This window comes from Camelus bactrianus, chromosome 22, assembly GCF_048773025.1.
Source record: "Camelus bactrianus isolate YW-2024 breed Bactrian camel chromosome 22, ASM4877302v1, whole genome shotgun sequence".
Lineage (NCBI taxonomy): Eukaryota > Metazoa > Chordata > Mammalia > Artiodactyla > Camelidae > Camelus > Camelus bactrianus.
Genome location: NC_133560.1, coordinates 30,782,346 through 30,806,511, shown reverse-complemented (window position 1 = coordinate 30,806,511; position 24,166 = coordinate 30,782,346). Strand labels below are relative to the sequence as shown.

General features: G+C 62.6%; 1 protein-coding gene across 1 annotated transcript; it reads right to left on the bottom strand.

Moving 5' to 3' along the window:
* Positions 1 to 1,094: 1,094 nt before the first annotated feature.
* On the bottom strand, positions 1,095 to 23,931 carry REXO1 (RNA exonuclease 1 homolog). The gene is made up of 16 exons (XM_074351240.1): positions 23,644 to 23,931; positions 10,115 to 11,871; positions 9,064 to 9,168; positions 7,723 to 7,933; positions 5,911 to 6,074; positions 5,464 to 5,595; positions 5,265 to 5,388; positions 4,486 to 4,599; positions 4,243 to 4,380; positions 3,959 to 4,072; positions 3,512 to 3,585; positions 3,226 to 3,336; positions 2,649 to 2,764; positions 2,345 to 2,483; positions 2,050 to 2,170; positions 1,095 to 1,979 (listed from the first exon to the last, which is right to left on the bottom strand). The coding sequence occupies exons 1-16, from the start codon at positions 23,798 to 23,800 to the stop codon at positions 1,891 to 1,893; spliced, it is 3,666 nt and encodes a 1,221-aa protein (XP_074207341.1). The 5' UTR covers positions 23,801 to 23,931; the 3' UTR covers positions 1,095 to 1,890.
* Between the last annotated feature and the right edge of the window lie 235 nt (positions 23,932 to 24,166).

Here is a 24,166-nt window from a genome sequence, read left to right as displayed (position 1 = left end):
TGTCAGGAGTGGGGTCAGGGAACCCCGTCCCCCACCCCATGGTGACCGAGGGGAGAGGACTCATGCTCTGGGGAGGGGGAAAGACACCACACACAAACAGGGCTTCCAGGATGCTGCCTGCACCCTTTATTTAGAAAGCCACTCCCAACTTACAGAAGGGGGGGAAAGTCACCTGGTCCCAAGGACCCCCAGAGGGACGTGCCCATGCCGGTGGCAGGGGTCTGACTCAGACGAGAACCCTCCCTCAGAGCCCTAGTGGACAGAGGATGTTGCCTGCCATTCCAGCTCACCGCCATTGCTGCAGCCGTCCAGCCATGGCAGCGGCGCCCCCCAAAGGTGCGCCCTGAGGGGGGTTCAGGATGGAGAAAAACAGGACACTGGCCCCAGACAGCTGAGGTACATGTGAAAGGAGTCACTTCCATGGGCCCGGACTCTTGGAACTTTCCACACACACAAAAGCACTAGAATCATTCACTTGAGATGTCTGACTTTTGTTGTGATTAGCAGCAATCTTCCTGTGTTCAACTACACGGGTTACTTTTTTTGTCTTCTTTTCAGCAGAGACTCCTGCATATCCTGGCTCCTCCCTTCCCTCTTCAGAACAGTTCCTCAGAGCTATCTGAGAGGCTGTCTCCCCGGCTATAGTTCTCAGTGAGTTCCTGAAGTAAAACATAACTCACAACTTCTAGGTCGTGTGGTTTTTCCTCAGTCGCCACCCCCCAGGACCTCAAGAGGGAAGGAACCTGGTTCTCCTCCGCAGCCTCCCCTTCCCAAGTTAGCTTCTCAGACATGCAACATGCAGCGGCCGTCCGGGTTCCCCGGCCCCCAGCTCACAGGAGGTGGCCGCTGGCTCCACTGTCACAGCACCCCAGGGGGCCAGAAGCATGACAGCCCCTGGATCAAGGCCTTCCAGGGCCCTGGATCTGCTCTGGAACAGTTGTCCAAGGGCACCAGGTTGGTTTTCATGAAGTGGAGCAAGGCCCCATTCCTGAGCCCCCGTTAGGGGGTGGGTCCTGGCCACTGAGGCTGTGTCCTCCGCCTTGCATGGAGGGCCACATCTGACACCAAAATAAACACCTCCAGACGCCACGAGCTCTAAAATCAATACAAACATTTATTCTGTCCCTGCCTGGGGGTGGGGGAGAGGGGCTGGGGAACCTGGGGGCTGCAGGGCTTTAGACAGCCTCCCTGAGGAGGGTGGGGCTCTGGCGGGAAGACAGTGTCCAGAGGCAGACAGGCCCCGGGGCGTCCGGAAGGCGAGGCCCTGGGGGCTGACAGAGGGGCTGGCTCGGTTCCCAGAAGTCACAGGGCCCAGGTGGGCTGGGGGCTGAACTCCCGGGTCCCAGTGGCTGCTGGGGCGCCAGCTGGCTGCTCCCAGCCCCGCCCCACCCCTCAGGAGGGAAGGCAGCACCAGGGTCTCGCTCTTCTGGGTAGAGGAAGACAACTGTGCAAGTCATCAGCTTTAAATTAAAAATAATAAAAATAACAATACAAAATAAAAAGACAACCCCTGTCTCAAACACACCCTCGACAAGCCTGCCTGGCCGCCTCCCACCCACCACCCAAGAGAAGCGGTGGGAGCAGGGCCTGGCTGGGGTGCGGGCAGCATGGGCCCGGCCTCGGCCCATCGAGTCAGCAGCAGTCTCCAGAGGACAGAGGTCTGGGGGCAGAGAGGCAGGGACGGGCGTGAGGGGGCGCGGCGGGGGCGCAGGGCTCCAGGGTCGCTCTTGGCATTGGGCTCTCTGCCGCCAGCTCGTCCCGTTCTCTCGGTTTTCCGTGTCTTGGTGACGTGGACAGGGTTAGCTCTCGAGATTTATTGCACTGTTTTGGAAGAGGCCTGGGGTAGAGGGCGGGCCGGGGCTGTGGGAGAGGCGGGCAGGCAGGCGGCGGTCACCGCTTGGTCTTGGCGTCTTCTCGGATCTTCCAGATCACCAGGTGCATACAAGCACTGGCGTCCTCACTGGAGCTGTGCCCGTCCACTGTTGGGGGACAGATGCGTCAGGGAGGGGAGCCTGTGGGGCCGTCCCACCCCCCGGCCCAGCCCCTCACCGTTGTCCTGGATGATCTGTCTGAGGTAGTCGGCCATGAGATTCCGCAGGGAGCGCTTGTAGGGGAGGCCCAGGCGGTGCGGGAAGAGCACAGACGTGTCCACCACGGTGCTGTGGATGACCTGCAGGCGGACAGCCGGTCAGGGACCTCAGGGCTCAGGGCCCCAGGAGGACTGGGGTGGAAAGGTGCCTGGGACTCCGTAGGGTTCCAGAGGGCATGCTGGGGAGGGAGACTCGAAATGCCCAGTCGCGGACCCCACAGCTCCCTCCCTGGGCTGAGGGTGGGCTGGGGATACCTTCAAGGCCAGCAGGTCGCTCTCCAGACTGTGGCCAATGAGGATGGTGTCTGCACTGAACATGCTCAGCAGGACGGCCTGGACGTCCCGGAGGGAGATGCTCGTGTCTGCCAGGTCGGCCTCGGTCACCCCTGAAAACCTGGAGGCGGGAGGACAGAGGCCTTGGAGGGGCTGGGGAGGGCTCGGGGGCCCCCAGCACAGAGGCCGGGTAGGAGCCGGGCTGCAGGCAGGGAAGCTGGGCCCCAGACAGGAACAGGGGTCCTGCACAGGCTCTCAGCTTCTGGGAGGTTGGGATGGGGCGCACCTGGTGTTATAGTCGACGATCTCGTTGTCTGGCCTGACAAAGGTGTCATACACAACCTGCAGGTCCGTGTCCACCACTGTGACACGCGTCAGCTCCAGGCCGTACGTGGTGTAGGACTGCGAGGTCAAAGGACACGCCTCAGAGACAGCGTCCTGGCAGCCCCTCCCACACACCACGTCATAAGGCCACCCCTGGTCCCTGAGCCCTGCAGGCAGAGGCTCAGGCCCCACCTTCACTGGCGTTCAGTTATGAGACCTGAGCCAGAGGCCCCCTGGGCTCCTCTCGGAGTCAGAGAGGGCGTGAACCTGGGGGCCCTTCCCCAAAGCCAGAGTTGTGCTCCCGATATCCAGGTAGCCTCCGAGCACAGAGGGGGCCCTGTGTGTGCACTGGGCGCTGGGGGACATGCTGGGTTCCTGTGCTCGGGGAGGTGTGCCCGGCTGCTGGTCACTCTCTCATCTGAACACCCGCACCCTCCAGGCTCTGGCAGAGGAGCAGGGACACCCCTCGGGTGGCAACACCACCACAGTACCACAGCTCCTGAGGACTCGGGAGGCCACAGGCAGCCAGGCTGACTCACCATTTCACAGTCGAGGGCGTAGATTCCTGGGTGCGAGTCTCCTGAAAATTCTTTCTCAAAGGTCTTCACAAACCCTTCGAGGTTCTCCTTCCGGCCGTCCTGCACGTGTTGCTGAGGGTAGGGGGTTAAGGAATGTGAGGGTGGCACCTCAGAAGGCCCAGCTGCTGCTGGGCGACTTTCAGGGACTGTCCCCCTCTTCCCAAGGCCCCCAGACCACGCAGATGAATCAAGGAGGGGCTAGGGCTCTGGCCCGGGGGGACCATGGAGGGCTCTCCCAGACACTCACCTTGGCAACTTGACAGCCGGCGGAGCCAATGGCGGCCGAGCAGCACGTGTACTGAGTCTCCCAGCCACCGGCCACTGAGGGGAGGCGGCAGTCAGCAGAGTTCCATGTCACCACCCGACCCCGCCCTCCCACAGGGGGTTCCTGACACCCAGTCTGCCCGGGCAGGGGCACCTTCCCCACGCCCTTCCTACTAGGCAGGAGGACTCAGGACAGCGGGCAGGCCCTGGACCCAGGGACAGTCCACAGGCAGCCAGCGGGGAGCTCAAGGGGCTGTGAGTGTTCCCGTGAGTGGGAACTTGCTGGTGGGGCAGCGGGAGGCCTTCCTTTTGAGTGTGAGCACTGTCACAGGAAGGTCTTTGCATGATTTGTCACGAAGAACAATGGAAAGAAAACTACAAGTGATCAGAGCAGGTGGCCCAGCCCAGCAGCGGCCCAGCCCAGCCTCACCTCGGTTCCGGCGCAGCCGCCCCCAGTGGTAGCAACACTCCTCATCCCGCACACAGCGGCCCGAGGAGGACACGAGGTACTCGGCGCCGCAGCGGCAGCAGATCCTGCAGGAGGCTGCGGGTGTGGACGGGGCAGGGGGCAGGGCAAGGTGTCAGGCTGGCCCTGCACCCCCCGCCTGGCCCAGAGCTCTGTCTGAACCCCCGGGGCTGTGCTGTTCCCTTTCCCTGGACGGCGCCCCCTGCCAGCCCAGCCTCCACCACAGCAGCGGTGAGGGAGGTACTCACAGTCCTTGGGCTTCTTCTCCTCAGCCGTGAAGATGACGGCGCCGCCCGGCCGCTCGGGGTGCGGGAAGGGATAGCCATTCTCCTTGAGCTGGTCCTCGCTTAGCAGGTACTCCTTGAGGCGGCCGTACAGGGCGGCCCCTGGGGACAACGGGAGGGGCGGTCGGCCTGTGGGGCTGGGGCCAGGGCCTCTCTTCTTCCACGGGGAGCAGTGGGCAGGGAGGGTAGGAGGGCCGCCAGGCTCACCTTTCAGATCCTCCACTCGGGGGCTGCTGGGGCGACTGAACGAAAAGCTGGTCTTGGCAGCCAACTTGCCCCCCAGAACCACTTCATGGGACACAACCCTCCGGCCACTGGTTTCTGGAAGAGGGGAGGGAAGGGTAACCAGGTTCAGACCCCTTTCTCCCTCCCAAGGGCTCCCCGACCCTCCTCCTGAGGCTGCCCCCTGCAGCCTGATCTCTGGCCAACTTGGGGCAGTCAATCGCCCCCACCTTAACTCTCTGGAGACCAGTAGGCTGCCTGGAAGCCCCTCCACCTCCCCTGGATCTGCCCGGGGTCCTCACCCCCTGGAGGGGAAGGGAAGAACTTAACACAAGATCTGACGGCCTTCTCGGGCTCTGCGTGAGGCCCACGGGGGTGGGGGAGCGGAGGGAGCTGGCAAGGCGAGAGCAGGAAAGCACGGAGGAGCGTGCGGGGCAGAGCGGGCCGCAGCGCTAATGCATCCTCCGAGAGGACTAATGAAGCGACCACCCACACTTGGCGCAGAGCCAGCCGCCCCAGCCTCGCGCTTTGAAGAGGCCCCCATTAGCGGTGGCCCTGAGCTCACTGAGGAGGGTGGTTAATGACCAGGGGAGGCCGTTCTGAGGGCACGGGGCCAAGAGAAGCCGGAGCGGGGACGCAGAGCCCTTGTCTGAGGAGCCCACCAGGCTCAGAGCTGCAGAGAGGCTCCTGTAGCCCAGGGGTGGCCCGGAGTGGGGTGGGGCTCTGCGTCGGGCCCGGGCCCGGGCCTTCCGGGCGTGACTTACTGCTGACGCCGGGCCCGGCGCTGGGGACCAGGCCACGCAGCTTCTTGAGCGTGTTCACGGCGACGTTCAGGTAGACGTTCTTGCTGGGGCTGCGGTCATAGGCCGCCTTCTCTTCGCTGAGCGCCTGTGGGCAGACACCGGGCTCAGCCCCACCCAGCCCCGCCCGCCCCAGCCGGCAGCCGCACCCCGGGCCTCGCACCTTCTCTATGGCTTCCTGGTTAGAAGAGCAAAATTTGAGGCACTCTTCAATAAACAGGTTGAGATAGCGCTGCCGGATGACGGTGGGGACTTTGCCCCCGAACTCTTTCGGGATAATGGGCTTCTTTAAACTCTAGAGAAACACAGAGAGCAGAGGCTGGTGCGCCCACCGGCACCTCCAGCCCCTCCAGCCCTCGGGCATCCCACACCCCAGGCAGACCCTGCCGGAAGCTCTGGGCCTTAGTGGCTCATGGCGCCGACAGAGGACCAGCCAGTGCTGACAGGAGGGGAGAAACTGCGGGCAGGGGAGGGGCATGCGGCCCCCTGCTCGGTGTGTCTGTGAACCGAAATGGCTCTAAGAAACAAACCTACAGTTAAAGAGAAAACAAGCGGGAGGACAGGAGAAATGCTGGAGCTGCTGGGGGGCGGGAGTGGGGGGCCGCGGTACCTGTAAGGACGGGCTGTGGGCCACACGCTTGGGGGTGATGGTGGTGGTGGTCTTGGACGCCATGCCTGACAGCGTGCGCGTCTTCAGGGGCTGGCTGCCGGGCTCGGGGCCATTGGGAGGCTGGCTGCTGCTGGCCGAGAGGGTCCTTTTGGCACCTGTGGGGGCTGGCAGGGGGCAGGGACTGTGAGTGCAGGAGGAGAGCACACCCATCACTGAGCTGCAGAGCACCAAGCGGCCGCGGCTGTTCAGCGTCAGCAGGACGTGCATCTCAGAGCACAGGGGGAAGGGCCGGGGCCTGGCCCGCGGGCTGTGGAAGGACATTAGGCTCTATCTGCTTTCCGGCAAGTCCATCGAGATGGGGGAGACGAAAACAGGGCTGCAGAGGCCGGCTCAGGCAAGGCTGCCGCCGGGGTGGTCCAGTGAGTCACAGAGGGCATGGGGAGCCTCTGCCACATGTTCCGGCCCCCGACTCCGAGGCATTGAAGTGTGAGGGAAGAAAGGCCCTGGCTCCTGGGCTAAGGACCAGAGGCTGTGGGATGGCCCAGCCCGGTCACTGAGCAGCCGACCTGCCCACAGCTGCCTGGGTTCTGCCTCTCCCTTTGATGAGGTCACAAACCCAACAGTCTCCTGCCCCAGGGAGGAGGGTGCCCACCAGCAGGGCTGTTCCCCCTTCCGGGGCAGGGGTGCTGGGGTGGCTAGCCCTGAGGAAGGACAGGAGCCGAGGGGACCGAGGCCCGGAGCGGCGGGGCCAGGGCCAGCCTCGCGGGCCACGAGGGAAGCAAGCTGCCGACTGCTGTCCTCTCTAAGGACGTGCACTTTCCAGGGATGGAACGAGAGCTTTAGGGTCATTTAGAGCACAAGGCCCTGGGCTCAGGTGAGCCCCCCAGGGCTCAGGAGAGCAGCCACACCACCTGAGGGCAGTGATGACAGTGACAGGACTGTCCAAAGCCATCAGCGACGACCAGACAACTCGAGAGGTTTTGGAGAGTGTGTCCCTGGTCCACAGTTCAGGGCTATCTCCATGCAGGACCCCAGGGCCAAACCTGTGCCAAAATCCACGAGGAAACCCCTGGCTGACCAACCCCTGGCTCTGAGCTCTACCTCAGGCACTCTGGGGAAGGGGAAGGATCAGAACCTGGAGAATTTTTCCTAAAGGAGGCTCTAGGCACCAGGGAAAACCAGGGAGGTCAGTGGAAGCCTGTATTCGCAGGACCAGAGTGTGCAGCCGCCACTTCGGGGCCAGTTCCTCAAAGGGGCCTTTGAACCAGCAGCAAGGGTGGCCCTGGGGAGCGGGTCAGACAGCAGGGTCCACCCCGCCAGAGAGAAGCCAGATGGCTCTAGACGTGAACCAGCCCTCCAGACACGTAAGTCCTCAGCCCTAGACACACCCCTGAGCGGCTCGCCCATCCAACTGCTGAGGTGCAGCCCAGCTTCCAGACAAGCCCAAGCCGGCAGGAATTGGCCCTCGGGGTGGGACAAAGAAGAAAAACAGCCCCCAAGCCCCACTGACACCCTGCCGGCTGCAAACCACACCTGGGTAGGAGCCTCCCGAAGACCAGGCAGGTGGGGCGGCCCCGGTCTGCCTAACAAGCTGGGGGAGGGAGGAGGACACCTGTCAGGCTCCCTACAGCCAGCCCCACCACTGCCACCCAAGCCCACAGAGGCCCAGAGCTGTCAGGCCTGCTCCCGCCTCCTGCTGGCAATCAGGAGACTTCCACCCTCATCTTAAAGATAAGCACCCTGAGACCCAGCCAGGCCGGGCTCACAGCCACTGCCACGGTCAGGCTCCTTCTGCTGGACCATGGGCCTTACCTGCAGCCAGGAGCGGGTTGGGGACATGGGCGATCCTTCTCTTTTCGCCTGGGGCCGAGATGTGGACAGAGGATGGCCTCTCGGCCGGCTGCTGGGCAGCCTGGAACCAGCTGGCTGACTCCCTCTGCGCCTGCTGGGCCCGCCGGTAGCACACCTCCTGGGCAGTCGGGGGCCGGGTGGGGAGCGTGGGGCCTTTCCTCGTTGGCTCCGCCTGGGAGATGGCAAATTCCAAGTGCAGGGTGCACATCAAGGGCACCCAGAGCAGGCCACCCGGGGCAGCAGGACAGGGGAACTGCTGCACAGACAGCAGGGACCCCAGGTCCAGGAAGGGGCAGGCCACCCCCAGCACGGGCACCATCTCCTGAGTCTGCACGTATCCTGCAGGGAACCAGCTTGGTGCGTCGGCTCTCAAATTCATCATGCTGCTTCACTACCCCAGGCCTCCCTCCTGGCCCTGCTCTCCAGACTTCTGGCTTCTGACTACCCAGGCTGGGCCCTCAGCCCCTATATAGGCACAGGGTGGGTGGGCACCCGCAACCCCTGGATTAGATCCTGCTTGATTCAATCTTCTCTAGATAGATCTTGCAGGATCTCCTTTGTGGGGGCGGGGTCTGGTGATTGGATTACCTGTAGTTCTCTAGCTTGGAGCCCTGTCTTCTGCCCTAGCCTTCCCTGCATTAGTACACTGACCACCCCAGTGATGGAAGACTGTTCCTGTCTCTGGGCCACAAAGGAGAAAGCCAAGGCTCAGAGAGGTTGCACCACTTGCTTGAGATCACACAGCACAAATGCCCTCAGCCCTGATGTAGGCACAGAGTGAATGGAAATCCCCAGCCCCTAGATTAGATCCTGCTGATCCAATCTTCTCTAGACCTCATTTCCAGAACCCCCTCAGGCGGAGGGAGAATGACTGGATCACCTGCAGTTCTTCAGCTTGGAGCTCTGTCTTCTGCCCCAGCCTTTCCTGCGCTAGCACACTAACCAACCCACCCCCGACCAGTGACTGACAACTGCTCCTGTCTTCAGGCCACGAGGGACAAAACCAAGGCTCAGAGAGGACACCTCACTTGTGCAAGATCACACAGTGTACTCTGGAGCTGGGATCTAGCAGTGTATCTGCTGGAGAGCCGTCCCTCCCTCACTCTCCCTGCCCCGGGCCACGCTCCCCGCACCACTAAGCGCAACTTGGTGGCTGGTTGTGGGTCCCAGGCACGTCTCTGCAGGACACGGGCAGCACCAAAGGGACCCATCAGTAAAGGAACATGGGGCCTTTGCTTCTGCAGATGGGAGCCCTTCTCCCTCCTGCCAGCCTCTACCCAGGACCCCAGAGGAGGACCTCACCTCCTTGCCTTGCTTGGAAAGATGAGAAATCCTCCTCTTCTGCCCAGGGAACAGAGTGGTCAGCCCTGAATGCCCCTGGTCCTCCATCTTCTCTTCCTTGGGAGGCTGAAACACACGTTCATCCGTCAACGAGGCTCCCTCCTGGGGCCTCAGCTCCCCATGCCAACGCTGGGGCACACAGAGGATGTGACTCCCAGGCCAAGCCGGGAGTGGGCGGGAAGACAGTAACAGGCTTGAAGGTCAGGCTGCCGTGTCCAGACATGTGACTTGAGGCTCTCACCGACTTCCCAGGAGGTGTGCCAGGCCTTCCTCGCAGGTGAGATTTAGCGCTCTGGAGCCAAGTCTCCCCCCAGCACTGCCTGAGCCCTGAGCTCATCTCCAGGCCCCACTGAGAGTGAGTTCTGCAGGCTTGGCCCAGCCCACATACCACCCGCCTGGCACAGGGAAGGGCTCAGAATCATGAGAATGAAGGGGATGAAACTGAAAAGCAAAGGGCCAGGAACAGGGTGGGGCACTAAGGGAGGGACCCAGGGGCAGGGCCGCGGCAAGCCTGTGATCTGAACCCTCAGAAGCTGCAGGCTCAGTGCAGGAGCTGGCACAGCGTGCTGTTTACAGCGAGCTCCCTCTGCCGGCGGAGGTGGGGACACTGGCGCAGGAGACCAGAAAGGTTGAGGCTGGCTGAGTTCTTGGGGGGCTTTTGGGGGGGGGGGCTGGAGGGAGGAAAGGAGAGAGGGGGGAGGGGGGCTGCATGGGGAGAGGAGGGACCAGGATGGGGAGGATGGGGAGGAGGCCACAGGGAGGAGGCAGAGGGCAGCAGCGGGGGGAAGGGAGCGGGCTGAGGAAGGCCGCTACCCCTTCACGGGAGTGCTCTCAGAAGGGGGCTGCAGAACCCCATGGTGGGGGTGGGTTGTAAGCCGGCGTCCTCTTTCTGGATGGGGTGCAGGGGGCAGCAGGCAGCCAGTGAGGGTCCCTGAGTTCTGAACGAGTTAAGAGGCAGACACGAGACTCCAGTCATAGGCAAAGTCGGGGAGGAGCCCAGCAAGACCCTCACCTGCCGGGCCAGCCGGCCCTTGTCCTCCGTCTTGACCGCGGTGGACTCGTTGAAAATGCGCAGGCACTCCTCCATGGGGTCGGAGTCAAAGTCGACCTCCTTCTCCAGGGCTGAGTAGTCCACGTCAGAACCCGCCCCCATCGAGGACGAGGACGAGGGGGAGGAGGAGGAAGAGGACTGGCCAGCCGAGGGGGGCGGGGAGGCCTTGAGGCGTTTGGGCAGCCCCCGTGCAGCAGAGAGGCCCAGGCTGGAGTCCGTGTCTGAGTCAGAGTCCGAATCGGAGCTGGAGCTGAGGCTGGGGAGGGCAGGCGGCCGGAGTCCAGGCACCTTGGGCCCGGGGTCCTCGTCCTCGCTCTCATCCCCGAAGAGGTCGGCGTGGCTCAGGGCCCGCCTCTGCAGCTTGGGGGTGTCCCGGGGGGTGCCCTCGTCCAGTGAGCGGGTCTTCCGCTCTGCCAGCTTCCCTGATGGGGTCTCACTAACTGTCCTGTCCGGCAGCTGGCGGGCGCCCCCCTGTGTGGGGCTTGGTTTCGGTCCCGGCTGGTCAGGCCGGCCTTTCCCTGAGCTGGCCACCAGAGTGGCTGAAGATGGCTTTTTCTTGGTCCCTTGGGACCGCTCTGCCCTGTGCCGGGGGCTGCTGGCCTGCGGGCCCCTCCTGTCCACACCGGGCTTCTCGGCCAGCCTCCCACGCGCTCCATCCTTATCCTTGTCTGTCTTCCGGACACTGTCCTTGGGGCTGGCTGCCGGAAGCACCCCACTTTTCTTCTTCTTGGGTCTCCCCTCCTTGGAGCTGCCGTGCTCCTGTGAGACCCTGGCCGGGGAGCTGGGCTTGGCAGGTGGCGGCCCACCTGGGCCTTTGGGAGGCTGCCCGAGGTCCCCCACGTCGTACTGCACGGCAATCTCCTTGGTCTCCCGCAGGCTGCCCTCCTCAGGCTCTGCACCCGCCCTGGAGCCAGGCTTCCCCAGGGCCTTGCTCCCAGAACCCACCTGGGCTCTCGGGGGGCTGGCGGTGGTGGGCTTATCACCCGGGGCTGCGGCAGCATCATCCTCTGAGTCCGAGAACCTTGCGTCACAGCCACCGAAAGGGTCGCAGGTCTTCTTGGGTGCGGGCGTGTAGGGCTCACTGCTAAGGGAGCCCCTGGGTCGCTTGGGGGCCCTGTCGTCCTTGGCGCTGGCTCTGCTGAGCAGGCGGGCAGAGAAGTTGGACAGTGGGTCGTATTCCAGGTCTGTAGAGGGCTTGGAGTTGTCCACCACGTACTTGCTGCTGTGGACAGGGCGGCTGTATCGCCGGGGCTGGCTCACAGCCTTGGGGACGTACTCCAGGGCATTGCCACCCCCTCCACCATGGCCCTGACCCTGGTCCAGAGAGGCCAGCGAGTACTTGCTGCTGGGCTCGGCAGAGGCAGCCAGTGGCGTGGGCTGGTAGCTGGCATCGGGGCTGAACAGGCCACGGCCGCCAGGGTTGTAACTGAAGGACAGCGGGAAAGCATCCTCATCCAGGCCGTCAGCGGGGCAGGCAATGGGGCCGCGGGGCGCCAGCGCGGGGGCCTCAGTCGAGCCGTGCTCCCGGGTCGTCTCCAGGAGCTCCTGGTACCGCCTCTGCTCAAGCTCCACCTCGGAGCGCACAGCCTCAATGGCCTGGTTGACCAGCTCCAGCTCCAGAATGTCTGAGCGGGGCTCGTCCCCTCTACCCAGGGCGCCATTCTCCCTCTGCGCCGGGGGCTTGGGCAGCTCTGGGTTGTACGGGTCATAACCAAGCCCTAAAACAGGAAGAGGGAGAAAACAGCAGTGAGCAGGCCCTAAGGCAGCAGCCACGTGAGCCAGCGACCAGCCACTGCCTCATCCCGGGCCTTGAGCCCACGGGCTAAGCCCAGAGCAGAGAGGGGAGAACCAGCCTTGCAGAACATCCAGGGGCCAGGCCTCCGGCCAACCCCCACCGAGGCTCTACCTGCAAGTCAAGGTTTCCAGGGGGCCCCTCCACGTAGGCCCTGCCCCGCTGAGGCTGCCAGGAGTGAGGGGCACAGAACTCGGGCCCCAGAGAAGGCCGCAGGAGCCCGGGGACTTTAGCCACTGTGAAATGGGACGTGAGGTGCGGAACAGGGCGAGGCAGAGGGGTGCCCACAGAGCCGGCCCACAGTGACGCCGCACCTGCAGCCGGGGGCGGTGGGGGGATACCCTTGGAAGTCCAGATGCCCAGCCGGGGTGGGGGTGGCCACAGGGCGTACGGGGGGAGGTGCGCAGAGCTTCCCAAGCTCAGGAGGCGGGGGTGGGAGGCGAGCAGAAGGCTGGGCCCCACACAGCCTGCTCGGAACAGCGGGGAACGCGTGTGCAGCCCTGTCTGGGGTAGTGCCCTCTGCACTCTGTCCCACTCGCTTTCTCGCCCACAGAAAAGCCCACCGGCTGGGCAGGTACCAGCGGGAGAGCATAAACCACTGACTACCCACTGCTGAGGACACGGGACAGCACATCCACAGCACAGGACACATTTTACAAGGCGACAAGGCAGAAGGCCGCCTAGGTACCATGCCACGGCTGCAAAAGATGGCCAAACAATGTACCGTGTTCAGGACACAGCGTGGTGGCCCACAGAGTGTGAGCACCAACGTTCACACCAGCCCCAAGGGGGCGCCCAGCGGACAGGTAGCTCATGTGATCTGCCTGTTTCTGGGGTAAATTCCACAAGACTAGCGCAACCCAGATACCACCAGAGTTGCCACAAAACTCACAGGAGACTGTCACTTACAGACCGAAACGCAGAAATTCTCAGTAAAAAGTGAGCAAATAAAGCCCAGCATTCCGAGAGAAAAACAACACTCCATAGCCAAACGCCCCAGAACTTGAACGCAGCTCATCATTCGTGGCCTACCGGGCACACTCCCGTGAAACCTGTGCAGAACAAGTGACTCTGTCCTGGTGCCCTGTGGCTGCAGAGTAGCAGCCAGGTCTCCCAGGAGCCTCCAGAGGGAACCAGCCACGCCCACACGTGGACTGTAGCCCAGGGAGCCCCATTTGGACCTCTGACCCCCAAAACCACCAGAGGAAACACCTGTGCTGCTTCCAGGCACCCAGCGTGCGGCATCTAGCTGCAGAAGCCCCAGCGAACAAGGGAGCGCACCGAGAACAGGGCGCTGCAGGGCCGGGGCTCAGCCGGCTGCCTGGCGGCCCGAGGGAGGGCAAGGCCACTGCAGGCCTGTTGTCTGGCTTCTAACTTGGAACTTCTTTTTCAAGTGATACTTAGAAAGGCTGTGTGTATCTGTGCCACCAAGGACACGCCAGGGCTGTGAGTTACAGATGAGGAGGTAAAGCTAAGCAATGAAGGCCACGGGGGCCCAGCAGGACTGGGTGCTGGGGAGCAGTCACTTCATGTCCCCACCTCCCAGCTGAGGGTGTCAGGCCAGGGGCCCAGGTCAGGACACATGGTCACCGGCCCCCCGGCCCCGGCAAGGTTCAAGATGAACAGACCATGCAGAGGTCCAGAGGGAAGGCTAGAAACCCCAACAGCAAGATCTAGGGCCCCCCTCCCAGCCCACCCTGAGCCACAACGGGTCCAAAGGCGCTAACAGCAAACCCACCCCTAACCCCCACCTGTCTGGATGAACAGGGGAGCCAGCGGCCCCCTCCAAGTCCTGGCTGCCGAGCAGAGTGGAGAGGCCCAGGCCAGCAAGTTGGGAGCACTTAAGGGGCATGCCCAGTGAGGGGCTGGTGGGGTCCTGCTGGTCTCCAGGGGCCTCTAGCCCGACTCACGTCACTCCCCAGCCTCCCTCCTGCCCCATCCCACTGCCCCAGGTCGGGGACAGCAGCAAGGAACGCTCTGCTCCCAAGAGAGGTGGACAGGGCACAGTGGGGAGCTAATGGACAGAGGTCCTTTCCCACCCACTGCCTGCTCTGGAACAGCTCACAGAGATTCCAAGGCGACAGACAAGTCATCCGGGAGTGCCTCCAACCCCGCTCAAGTAATGGCCGAGTTCAGACCTTGCACTTCAGATTCTGAAAGGATGGGATCCCCCCACAAACGAGCCTGTGCTTTGGAAGCACGGTGCGGAGGCACCCTAGGGTCCAGCCCCACGGAAGGAAGGGGGGGCGGGCTGCCAAGGCCCCAAGGGGGACCAGAGGCAGAGGCTGATGTTTGGGGGGTCAGCCAGGCATCTTGGCGGGGAGAGGTGCTCTTGCTGCCTAACTAAGAGCCTGACTGGCACCGGTGAGCCTGACTAAGGGCACTTTCGCCTGCTCCGCTCCTTCCAGGCGCCCTCAGACTCTCAAGGGGGTGCAGCTCCCACCAGGCTCAGCTCCAGCCCCCTTGAGCTAAGCATCCAGGAGCCCCACCAACATGTGACATTTTCAGTCCTGGGGGAGGCTGCCTCCCGCACTCTACCCAGCTGCACCGAAAAGCAAAAGGAACAGCCCTAGGTGGCCCTGGGATGGTCTAGGTCAAGACCCCCTCTGGGCCTCCATTTCCCCAAGGCACTGTAAGGCCACGTCACCAGCTGGGGGGCTCCAGACTGATCTAGAAACATCAAGCACACAGCTGCCAGAGGGGCACGGGCCCTACCCCCCGAGGCTTAGAAGTGAGTGCATCAGGCCCAGAGCTCGGGCCCTGAAGCAGCAGCCCCTGGAGCCCCCGCCAAGGCCCCCAGAGGCTTTTGGGGGGAAGGGGCAATGGAGAAGGTACTTGTAAGCCACCGAGCCCCTGCCCAACCCTTCCTCAGGGGGCGGGTCCCTCAAGGGCCCAAGAGAAACTGGTGGAGCACCTCAAGAAAATGTCTTACAAGCAACTCGACAGGCGAGCCTGGAGAGGCCAGGGAGGGCCCTGGGGGTGCCTTAGCACCTTCCAACTACCGGGGACTAGTCTGGATAGAAGCAAATAGGTGCTCCTTCGGGGTTTGTGCCAGGTAGGCGTGCCTCTGGTAAACAAGGTTAATTGGGCTGTTTTTCAGAAAGGGAGCCAATCTCAGGATGACTGGAAAAGCTCCTTGAAGGCCCAGGTGCCGGGGTGACACCCTCAGGAGAAGCAGAGACCCTCAGCCCAGGGGAGAAAAGGGCTGGCTGCTGCCCAGCTCAAGGGACACCTGCAAGGCGAAGGGCCTGCCCAGCCGTCAGCTGAGGGCCGTCCCTTGGGAAGGCCCTGGTCAGCTCGGAGGGGAAGTCTGGCAGAGGCCTCTTCCCAGCGCCCTCAGCCCGTCCCCAGGCCCACCCCTGTGCCGGTCCTTGTGTGAGCAGCGGCCCCGCCCACTGGAAAAAGACAGTTGTCCGGGCTCTGGTGCCGCTGGCAGCTCTCCCAGTGACCCGGTCCTGACACACACTCTGATCGCCAGCTCCTGAGCCAGGCGTCCAGCACGGGGGGAGAACAACACGGTGCGGCCACAGTGCTCAGGGAAAGGACTGCCCGGAGCCCGTATCGGGTCGAAGGTCTCCCCCGAGTCTTGGGCAGCCACCTCCCCGCCCTCTAAACGTTCCCTCTGCCTGGAACCGCCCTTTCCTGGGCTCCATCCTGCCTCTGCTCCCCTCTGCTCCCACCACGACCCCTGGTTACAGAACACCCCGGGCCCTTCTGCACCTGCACAGACGCCAGTCCCGCCAGCTCTAGCTGCACGTAGGATTAAAGAGCAGCGAAAACGAGCTGAAGAGCAGGCTCGGAGACCCCCAGGCCTCCCTGCATTTAATGTCCAGGTTTGCCCTGCCTGTGCCAGCCCACCTCACAGAGGAGGAGACGGGGCTGAGCCAGGTCGAGCAGCTCCCTAAGGCCCACACAGCCGGTGAGAGGTCAGTCCTCCCCCACCCAGACAGGAAGACCCAGCGCTGCCTGATCGGCTCTGGCTCCTGAAGGATGAGAGAAGACTCACCATCCCCCTACCCGGCTTCCTCCTTTGTCCCAGGGCCACAGTGGTCAAGCCCCAACTCTGTGCCCGATCAGACACCAGCAGGGATGCCTCCAACCCAGGTGGCTGTCACAGTCCCAGGGGGTAGGCAGAGGGGCCATGAGGGAACAGACACCATCCCTGCTGCATGAGAGATAAGCCAGACACAAGGACCAGCCAGTGCAGAGCAACTAGACCCACCCGTGCCCCAGAAAGCTGCCTGGGTGGCAGAGGCCTCGAAGGCTGAGAGAGAAGGGAGGACGTTCCTGAAAGGTGGCGGGGCAGAAAAGACGCGGTTAACAGCCAGCCCCCGCTCGGCCCCAGTGCAGGGCGGGAGGTGCAGCGCTCCCAGGGCCTGGGTACTCATCCCTCAACGCATGTACCTTGGGCGTTTAGGGGAGTGGGACCTGGCAGAGGGCAGAGTAGCCCCCAGGTCCTCAGAGGGGCCAGCTGCCACTCCTCCCTCCAGGCCTGGAATCTCTGCCGCTGGAGCATCCCCTCTCCCCGCCGTGGGATGCCCTCACCCCGCACCCCTGGACATGCGGGCACCCCACTGGACAGGCCAGCAAGTAGCCTCAAGCCCGGGGATGAGAGCACCTGGCCATTCACTCATTCTGGAGGGAAGAACCCGGCACCGCCCGGGGCACCCCCGACACCTGGGATGGCCAAGCAAGCGGGTGCTCGGGTGCACACAGGGGGCGTCCTAGATGCGCCCGCAGCTGCAGCTGGCTGTGCCCAGAGAAGCAGGGTCTGGAGTCCTCCTCCCCACGTGTGGGGTCCATCTGCACCAGAGGGCCCAGAGGCCTGGCCTCCCTCTGCCATCACACCACCCCCAACTCAGGAGGCAGCCCAAGGCCAGGGCGTCAGGGCAGGCAGCACCACACCGCCAGATCCAGGCAAGAAGGGGGCCACAGCCAGAGCCGCTGCCACCTAGGGGGCTCTCTCTGGGCCACAGGTCACGGCTGCCAGGCTGCCTGCCCCCTAAGAAAGAGCTCGCGCAACAGGGTCACACAGGACCATAGGTGGCTTTTATTACTCAATCCCAGAGGCAGGGACTGGGGAAGGGCAAGGGCACGCTGGCCATCCCGGTGAGGCAGCCCTATCCCCTCACTCAGGCCTGGGTGAGCTTCCTGCCAGGGTGGGAGGGCACGGTGGCTCTCCAGGCAGCCCTCCCGGATGCTCCCTGCGGAGCCAGGGGCCTGAGCTGCTCAGGGGCCTGTGCTCCCCACCAAGGGGCCCGGCACAGTGCCAGGGCAGGGCACACGGGGATGGGGGCAGCTGGCTGGGCCCCAGGCTTCCACTCCTCTCCTGAAACAGTGCCCACACTCTTGGTCTCTGAGAGCCTCTGGAGGTTGCTCTGGACAAGCAACTGTGAGGTTTGACTATCACAGGGCAGGGACAGATCTAGTCTCGGGACACACAGGGACAAGCAACACCAGGATACGCCAAGTGAATCCGGTCCCGCTGCCTCTTGGACACACCTCCCCTGTCACCTTCCAGCTGCTTCCTCCTGTCCCTCACCACCTGTCAGCTCAACACGTTGACCCCCCGAGGCCTCTCTGCACCGCAGCCTCAACCGAGCTGACCAGTACAAATGTCTGCAAAGATTCGTGGAATGAATGAAAGATGGACCTCGAACCACGGGCCCCTCAATGCCTTGAGCACCGGCACTCCTACAGACACAGGCTTCGGTGGTGACCGGAAAGGACAGTCCCTGCTGGACAGACAGCTCCCAGCAGCCACACAGGAAAGGTAACTGGCCCTGAGTCCCCCATCTTCCCGTCTTTGTGGTGGCACTCTCGGGGACTGTGCTGGAGAAGGACAAGTCACAAGTCGGGGTGAAAAAAGGGAGCCCTTCCAGGCCCACTGCGGGTGGCAGCAATGCTGCGGGTCAGCCTCTCCTTCCCCCTCACAACCGCAGAGCATGAGGCCGTCCCGGGCCTTTCTCTGCGCTCATCTCCTTGCCCAGAATTCTGGACTGCTGCTCCCCTCTCCCCGTCACGCTTCCAGCCACCAGGCAAACTTCTACCCATCCTTTAAAGCCCAGCTCAGTCACTGCTTGCTTGGGGACACTTGCCTGACTCCCCTGCAACCCCAGGTGCCAACCACTCTCTCTCCTGGATTCCGGGCCATATCTGTGCTGTTGGACACCTCTCCTTCACTTCCAGAGTTCCAGAGCCCGGACCACAGGTAAGTACCAGATTCAGACAGACTGGGAAGAGCCCTCGGAGGGCCCCAGGGCAGGCTCTTGAGTTTACAGTCAACACTGAGGCGCAGGTATTTCCACATGTGAGTGCTCATCCCCGCCAAGGCCACAGCTTGTGAGACGGCCAAGTCCCCCACCCCTGCCCCCAAGTACCCAGGTGCTGCGACCCCATCAGCCACCAGTCCTGTTCTGCAGCAAACTAAAGCAGCAAGCCTGGGAGCAGGCCCCCTGCCTGCCGCCCACACAGCCCTTCACAGAAAACCTCAGCACTCGGGGCACCACAGGGCCGACTGCTCTAAAACTGCCAGCACACGGGCCTGCTTCCTCAAGGGGCGCAGGCTGACTGCCACAGGAACTCATGAGGGCCCGCCACCGTGAAGGCGGACAGGTGGCCGGGAGATACCTCTGTGGCACTCCGACTGGAGTCGGCCTGACCACTTCCCAGCTTCCATGACCCGAGAGTCCCCTCTGCCCTCGGCATTTCCTACTTGGCGTCCGCTTTTTGTTGTGAATCAGACCAGACCAATGGAAGTCTACCTGCCGCACACAGACACCTGAAAGAACAACAAACCGAGTTCCTGTGCACCCACCGCCAGGCTTAAAAACCATCTGCCTGTCGCTAGGAATCATTTTGTAAAGGGGAATCTGAGGGCAGACTGGGGGTGGAGGAGGATGGCAAAGCAGGAATGTTCTGCAGCACAGCTGAGCGAGACAGGAGAGAAGTACTCTTTGTTGAGAGTCTACATTATGACCCCATTTCACAGAATAGACAACTGAGGCCCAGGCAATTATACTGACCAGCAGGAGGCCAGGCCTCCCAAGGCCAGGCTCCTCGCACAATGGAAAGTGAAGCCCAAACGCATTCCCTTGGGCTCCACTCCACCTGCAGGGGCTGAAAGCTGCCGTGGCGCCTACACGTACTCTCGGAAGGATGCTGAGGACTGTGGTGGTGGGGCTACAGTTCAGCCCCCGCATGGTCCCCTGAGCTCACCCAGCTGGCCTGGCTGTCCCCACCAACCCCGACCTGGGCACTTGGGCTGCTCTGCCTCTCCAGACCCAGAGGGGATTTTCAGGGTTTTTCCCGTCCCTACAGGCCTTGGCCAGCTCTCTCCCCAGCTCCCAAATACAGATGCAGGCCAGGTGCTGGGACACTGATCAGGCTCCCCAGTCTTGCTTGGCACCACTGACACTTGGGGCTGGATGAACTGTGTGCAGGGGAAGGGGTCATCCTGGGCACTGGAGGGCACTGAGCAGCACTCCTGGCCCCCACGCTCTCACTGCCAGGTGCACCCCCAAGTCGTGAGAGCCACAGATGGCCCAGGTAGCACTCTGTGCTCCCAAGGTGGGAGACACTTTTTTACTGACTGACACTAAGCAGAGAATCCTAAAGTACCAAAATCAGCTTTACGTGCAGGTACACACTTAGTCGGACGGCCCAAGCCTGGATGTGGGCAAGAGGGCAGGGATTTAAAGCTCCCCAGGTGCTTAAAGAGGGCCCACGAGGTGTAGGAACCACAGGCCTGGGGAGGGCTCGCACCTCGCTGGGGCTTGTGGAGTCTCAGCAAAAACATTCAACTCAATCAGTGCGGCAGGAGCACAACTATGGTAAAAAGACACGAGGCCCTTCTTCTCCAAGGCGGGGAGGGAGCACAGCAAGCTGGCAGATGCAGGTGGGACTTGGGGCAACGTACACATTTTCCTCCTGACTTTCTGGTATTCACCAATGTTTTTAAAATGACCATTACTCCAAGTCCAGAAAAAAAGGGCTCTGAACGGAGACAACCTGTCCGGGCTGCTGCCACCTGGGACGCTGCCCCTGAAGACAAGGGGTCTGGGCCAGACTGCACCACCACCAGAACCTGGGTTCTTCTCATCCTGGTGTAAGAGATAAATTTAGCGCTGATAATGTTCACAGAGAGCACTGTCCTGAAAGTCTACAGTAATTCCCCACCATCCCATCTTTACAGAAAAGTCAAGAACAACAGAACCGCCCCCCACCCAATGGCAGTGAAGGGTCCTCCAGGAGGCTGCAAGCTTCAGTCCCAAGCTCGGTGGCCCCAGCCCCCTGGGGCTGGCATTGCACCTGGGCACACAGCTCCCCGGGGGCAGGGAGCTGACACTTAAAGAGAAAGTGGCCTCAGCAAGAAGCAGCCTACAACCGGGGGTCTTATCAGGGTGACCCTGCCCCCAGGGACACTTGGCAATGTCTGGGGACATCTGTGGTTGTTACACCTGGGGGGCTCCTGGCATCCACTGGGGCTGGGGCCCGGGACGCTGCTCCACACCCCTCCAGCACCCAGGACACCCCCGCTGAGAGTGACCTGTGTCCATGGCTTCTGCTGTTCCTCCTACCAGCCCTAGAGCTCCCAACCCAGCCAAAGTGAGAGACCCCGGCTGGCCTGACGGAAGACCATGCTGACAGCCAGCAAGCAAAAGCACTCCAGGGCCCTCGAGCACCCGGGGCACCAAAGGCCTCCAGACACCAAAGGCAGTACCGCTCTCCACTGGGGTTTTCAGACACCAAAGGCAGTACCGCTCTCCACTGGGGTTTTCTCCCCGTGCCAGCTCTGCCCGAGGCAGAGGGAAAGGGACACAGCAGCTCACCCCAGAGAGCACATGTCAGACCCAAGAAAGCACACTTAGTCTGGTCTCTGCAGGCACACTCAACAGGGCAGTGGGAAGTCACCCCACGTGAAACCCGCGGGCGTGCAGCACACAGGGAAGACAGCTAAGGGCAGCAGAGCCAGTGGACTCCTCAGGGGCTGCCTCTTAACGCCGCCGCACCCTCCTGTTCCAAGTCAGCTCAGAGAAAATAAATTGAAGCCCACCCTCTGCTGGGAAGCGCTGGTCTCTCTGGCTCCACCCCCTTCCCTGGCTTAGCGCTACCCTGGAGAAGCAGGCCTGTTTTCAGGATTCCAGACCAAAAAGGCTGCTGAGGGCCTAATCGGAGACCTCAGTGGGAGGGCTGACCAGGGAGCCACCACTGCCATGCAGCTGGGGCCACTCCTGCCTTCTGGTACATCTCAGTGCTCAAGTCAGGCAACACCACCTTTCCCAGCCTCAGGGCAGGACTCCGAGTCCAACACATGACTCGTGGGTCCCACAAGTGCCTACAAGCAGGAAGGTGGTGAGGGGGCAAGGGCCTGACAGCCCAGACTCAATCCCATCTCCCCCACTTACCGGCCATGTGGACACAGGTGCGTGGCTTCCCCTCTCTGGGCCCCAGTCTCCTCATCTGTAAAACGGGACAATCATCCCTACCACAGTTTAAGGCTCGGAAAAACAGCATGCCTGAGGGTGTGCTGCAGTAACTGGGCCCTCCCACAGCCCAGTGCGGAGGTGGCGATCCTGGAGCACCGGAAGGTGGATCTGAGGGCCAGAAGGAGGGGCATCCCTGCCCAGCCATGACACGAGCCCCAGACCCTGCTGGAAGGCTCTGGAGGCCAGAGACCCAAGGCCAGAGGAGCTGGGCCATACAGGATCCCCATGTCCCACCTGCAGGCGGCCAATCACCCAGCACCTTAGCATCCCTGTCTGGCCAACCCTTGCCAGAGCACCTCTGCCCAGGCTGTGCACATCTGGTCACAAGTGGACTCAGCCAAAGGCTGGACTGTTGCAGTCCCATCAAGCCCGATGCAAAACGGCCTTGTCAAAATCTGCAGCAGGAGGTAGCTGAAAGGGAGGGGGAGGCCTAGGTACACGCTCTCCCCCAGCCTACTCAGAGGGCGGCCCATGAGCATGCCAGAGGAGGAAACATAGCGACGGAGAGGCCCCACAACAAGAAAGGGGCTGAGCTGGGGTCTGGCCCAGCCTTTCCACAGGGCGGGCAGCGCTCTACCAGAAGAAAGCAGAGCCCCCTCCGCCAGGGATGGGCAGGCGGCCGCTTGTTCTCACCTGCAAAAGGAAAACGCAGACGCACTGGGGTCAGGGGTAGGCAGCTGCGACTTTCCTGCAGCAAAGTCAAGCAGGCAGGGCTACGCCACCAAATGGGCTCTCAAGAAGGGTCCTTTAGGAAACTAATTGGCCATCTGTGATGTAGACGAGAACCAAGAGACTGACTTGGCGTGGGAGGAACACGTGAGGAGAGAAATCAAACCTCTAGAGTTCAGAAGGCTCGAAGGCGACACGTGGGCCTGGAGACAAGTCCAACAACAGTGGTGGAAGGTAGTCCCACCCTCTCTGTCCTGGTGGTGAGGAGCCCAGAAGTCGGCAGAACACCACTCTCCACGCCCAGAAGTAAACAGAACAGTCAAAAAACTGCACTGCAACTGCTGCAAGGCTTCCCACGCTCACTCCCTTCCCCACCAGAGCAGGGGTGAGGCACCACCTGAAGCTAAGACACCTGTGGGCACATCTGTATTCCCTTCAGACACAGAGGCTCCTGAAGGCCAGGCCCGCGCCTCACGCAGCTGTGAGCCCCTGGCCCGGCGCAGGTGTGGAGCCAGACAATGAATGTGTGCATCTGGCCCGCTGCAAACAGTTGGCTGCAGGTGCCAGTGGTCTGAGCAAATTTATGGTGGAAGTTTGCAAAAACTGTCTTTTTTTTTTTCTGGCAAAATGGACCAACAGTCCTATTACTTAATCCTAGTGAGTGTGCTCCTCCTTCGAAGCAGGAAGGCTCTAAGATGAAAATCATCGTTTCAGGGAGAAACAAGGATAGGATAGCGAACTCAGGCCTGATGGGAAGGGAGAACCAGTCCAGAAGGACAGAGGCCACAGCAGGAGCCCGAGTTCCACTCAGCAGGAATACCACCACACTGAATCCTCCCTCCAAACCGTTCCTTGTGATGTCCCTCTTTTCCCCCGTTCTTAATGTCTCAAGTCCCACAATCCCTACAAGCAGCACTGCCTGATCCGGGACGGCTCTCACCAAACTACCACGACACGGATCATCACCCCAATGATGCGATGTGTGGTCCATGAACGGTCGGTCTCTGCCCAACCAAAAGCAGGGCATTCCTTGGAAGCCCCCCAAGCCCCGCCCCGCCAAGTGGGCCTGACTTACTCCGCGACGGGTCGTGTCTGGCACGGGACTCAACATACAGTAGTGCTCCTAAGTCAGACACTACTGATACCATTATTGTAAACAGGGGTGACCAGTACCAGAGGCGCGGCGGGGGAAGGAGCGTGGAAATAAGCAAGGGCTACCACCAGCACTCGGGGCCGGGGAAGCGGCGGGAACGGTTCCCCAGGCAGAAGCCCTGGGCCTGCCAACCAGGGTCGGCCGCGCTCGGCCCGCGTTACCGAGCTCCACCCTCGCGACACCTCTAGGAGGCAGGTCCTCTCAATGCTTACGTTTTACATTTGTGGAAACGGAGGTTCACATATGTCCTGAGACTTGCACTGGGCCCCGGGGTGGGTGGTCCCGGCTTGGGGGACGTTCGCTCGCGAGCGTGTGAGGAGAGGGCCGGGCGGGGTACGGGGGGCTAAGGAAGCCCGGGCGGAGAGCCGAGCCTGGGGGCGGGCAGTACCTGCTGCTGGGGGCGCCGCTCCGCCTCCGCCGGGAGCGCCGGGGCCCCGGGCCCCGCGGTGCCGGAAGTGACAGTAGGGCCGCCGGCAGGGCCCCCCGGGAGCCCCAGCCCAGTAGGGGCAGTCTATGGCCCGGAAAAAGCCGGTGGAGCGTAGCATGGTCCGTCCCGCGGCGGGGCCCCGGCCGGGAGCCGCCCGGGCCCCCGGGCCCCTCAAAGGCGCCGCGGTCGCCGCCGCCCGCGCCTCACGGACCCCGCCGCCGCCGCCGCCATCTTGCTCCGAGGTCCCCAGAGGCCCCCATGACGCCGCCGCAAGGGACCCCGGGAGCGGCTGCCCCAAGTGCGCCTGATCAGAAACGCCTGCTCCTGCGGGACCGAGGCGGGTCGCGGAACCATGGTCCGGGACAGGCGGCCGCGGCGGGAGGGATGGTGGGAGCGGGCTGCCCTGCCTGAGGCCTGCAGAAGCCTCGGCGACGCCGCCGCCCGGCCCTTGGTGGCGGCAGCAACGCCATCTTAAGCCCCAGGC

Excerpts from the sequence above, each read along its gene's own strand:
- REXO1 (XM_074351240.1), bottom strand. The coding sequence starts at position 23,800 with ATGCTACGCTCCACCGGCTTTTTCCGGGCCATAGACTGCCCCTACTGG. Across the intron at positions 9,169-10,114 it reads AGGGCCGGCTGGCCCGGCAG|CCTCCCAAGGAAGAGAAGAT; the intron begins GTGAGGGTCTTG and ends CGTGTGTTTCAG. Across the intron at positions 5,596-5,910 it reads CCCACAGCCCGTCCTTACAG|AGTTTAAAGAAGCCCATTAT; the intron begins GTACCGCGGCCC and ends GTGTTTCTCTAG.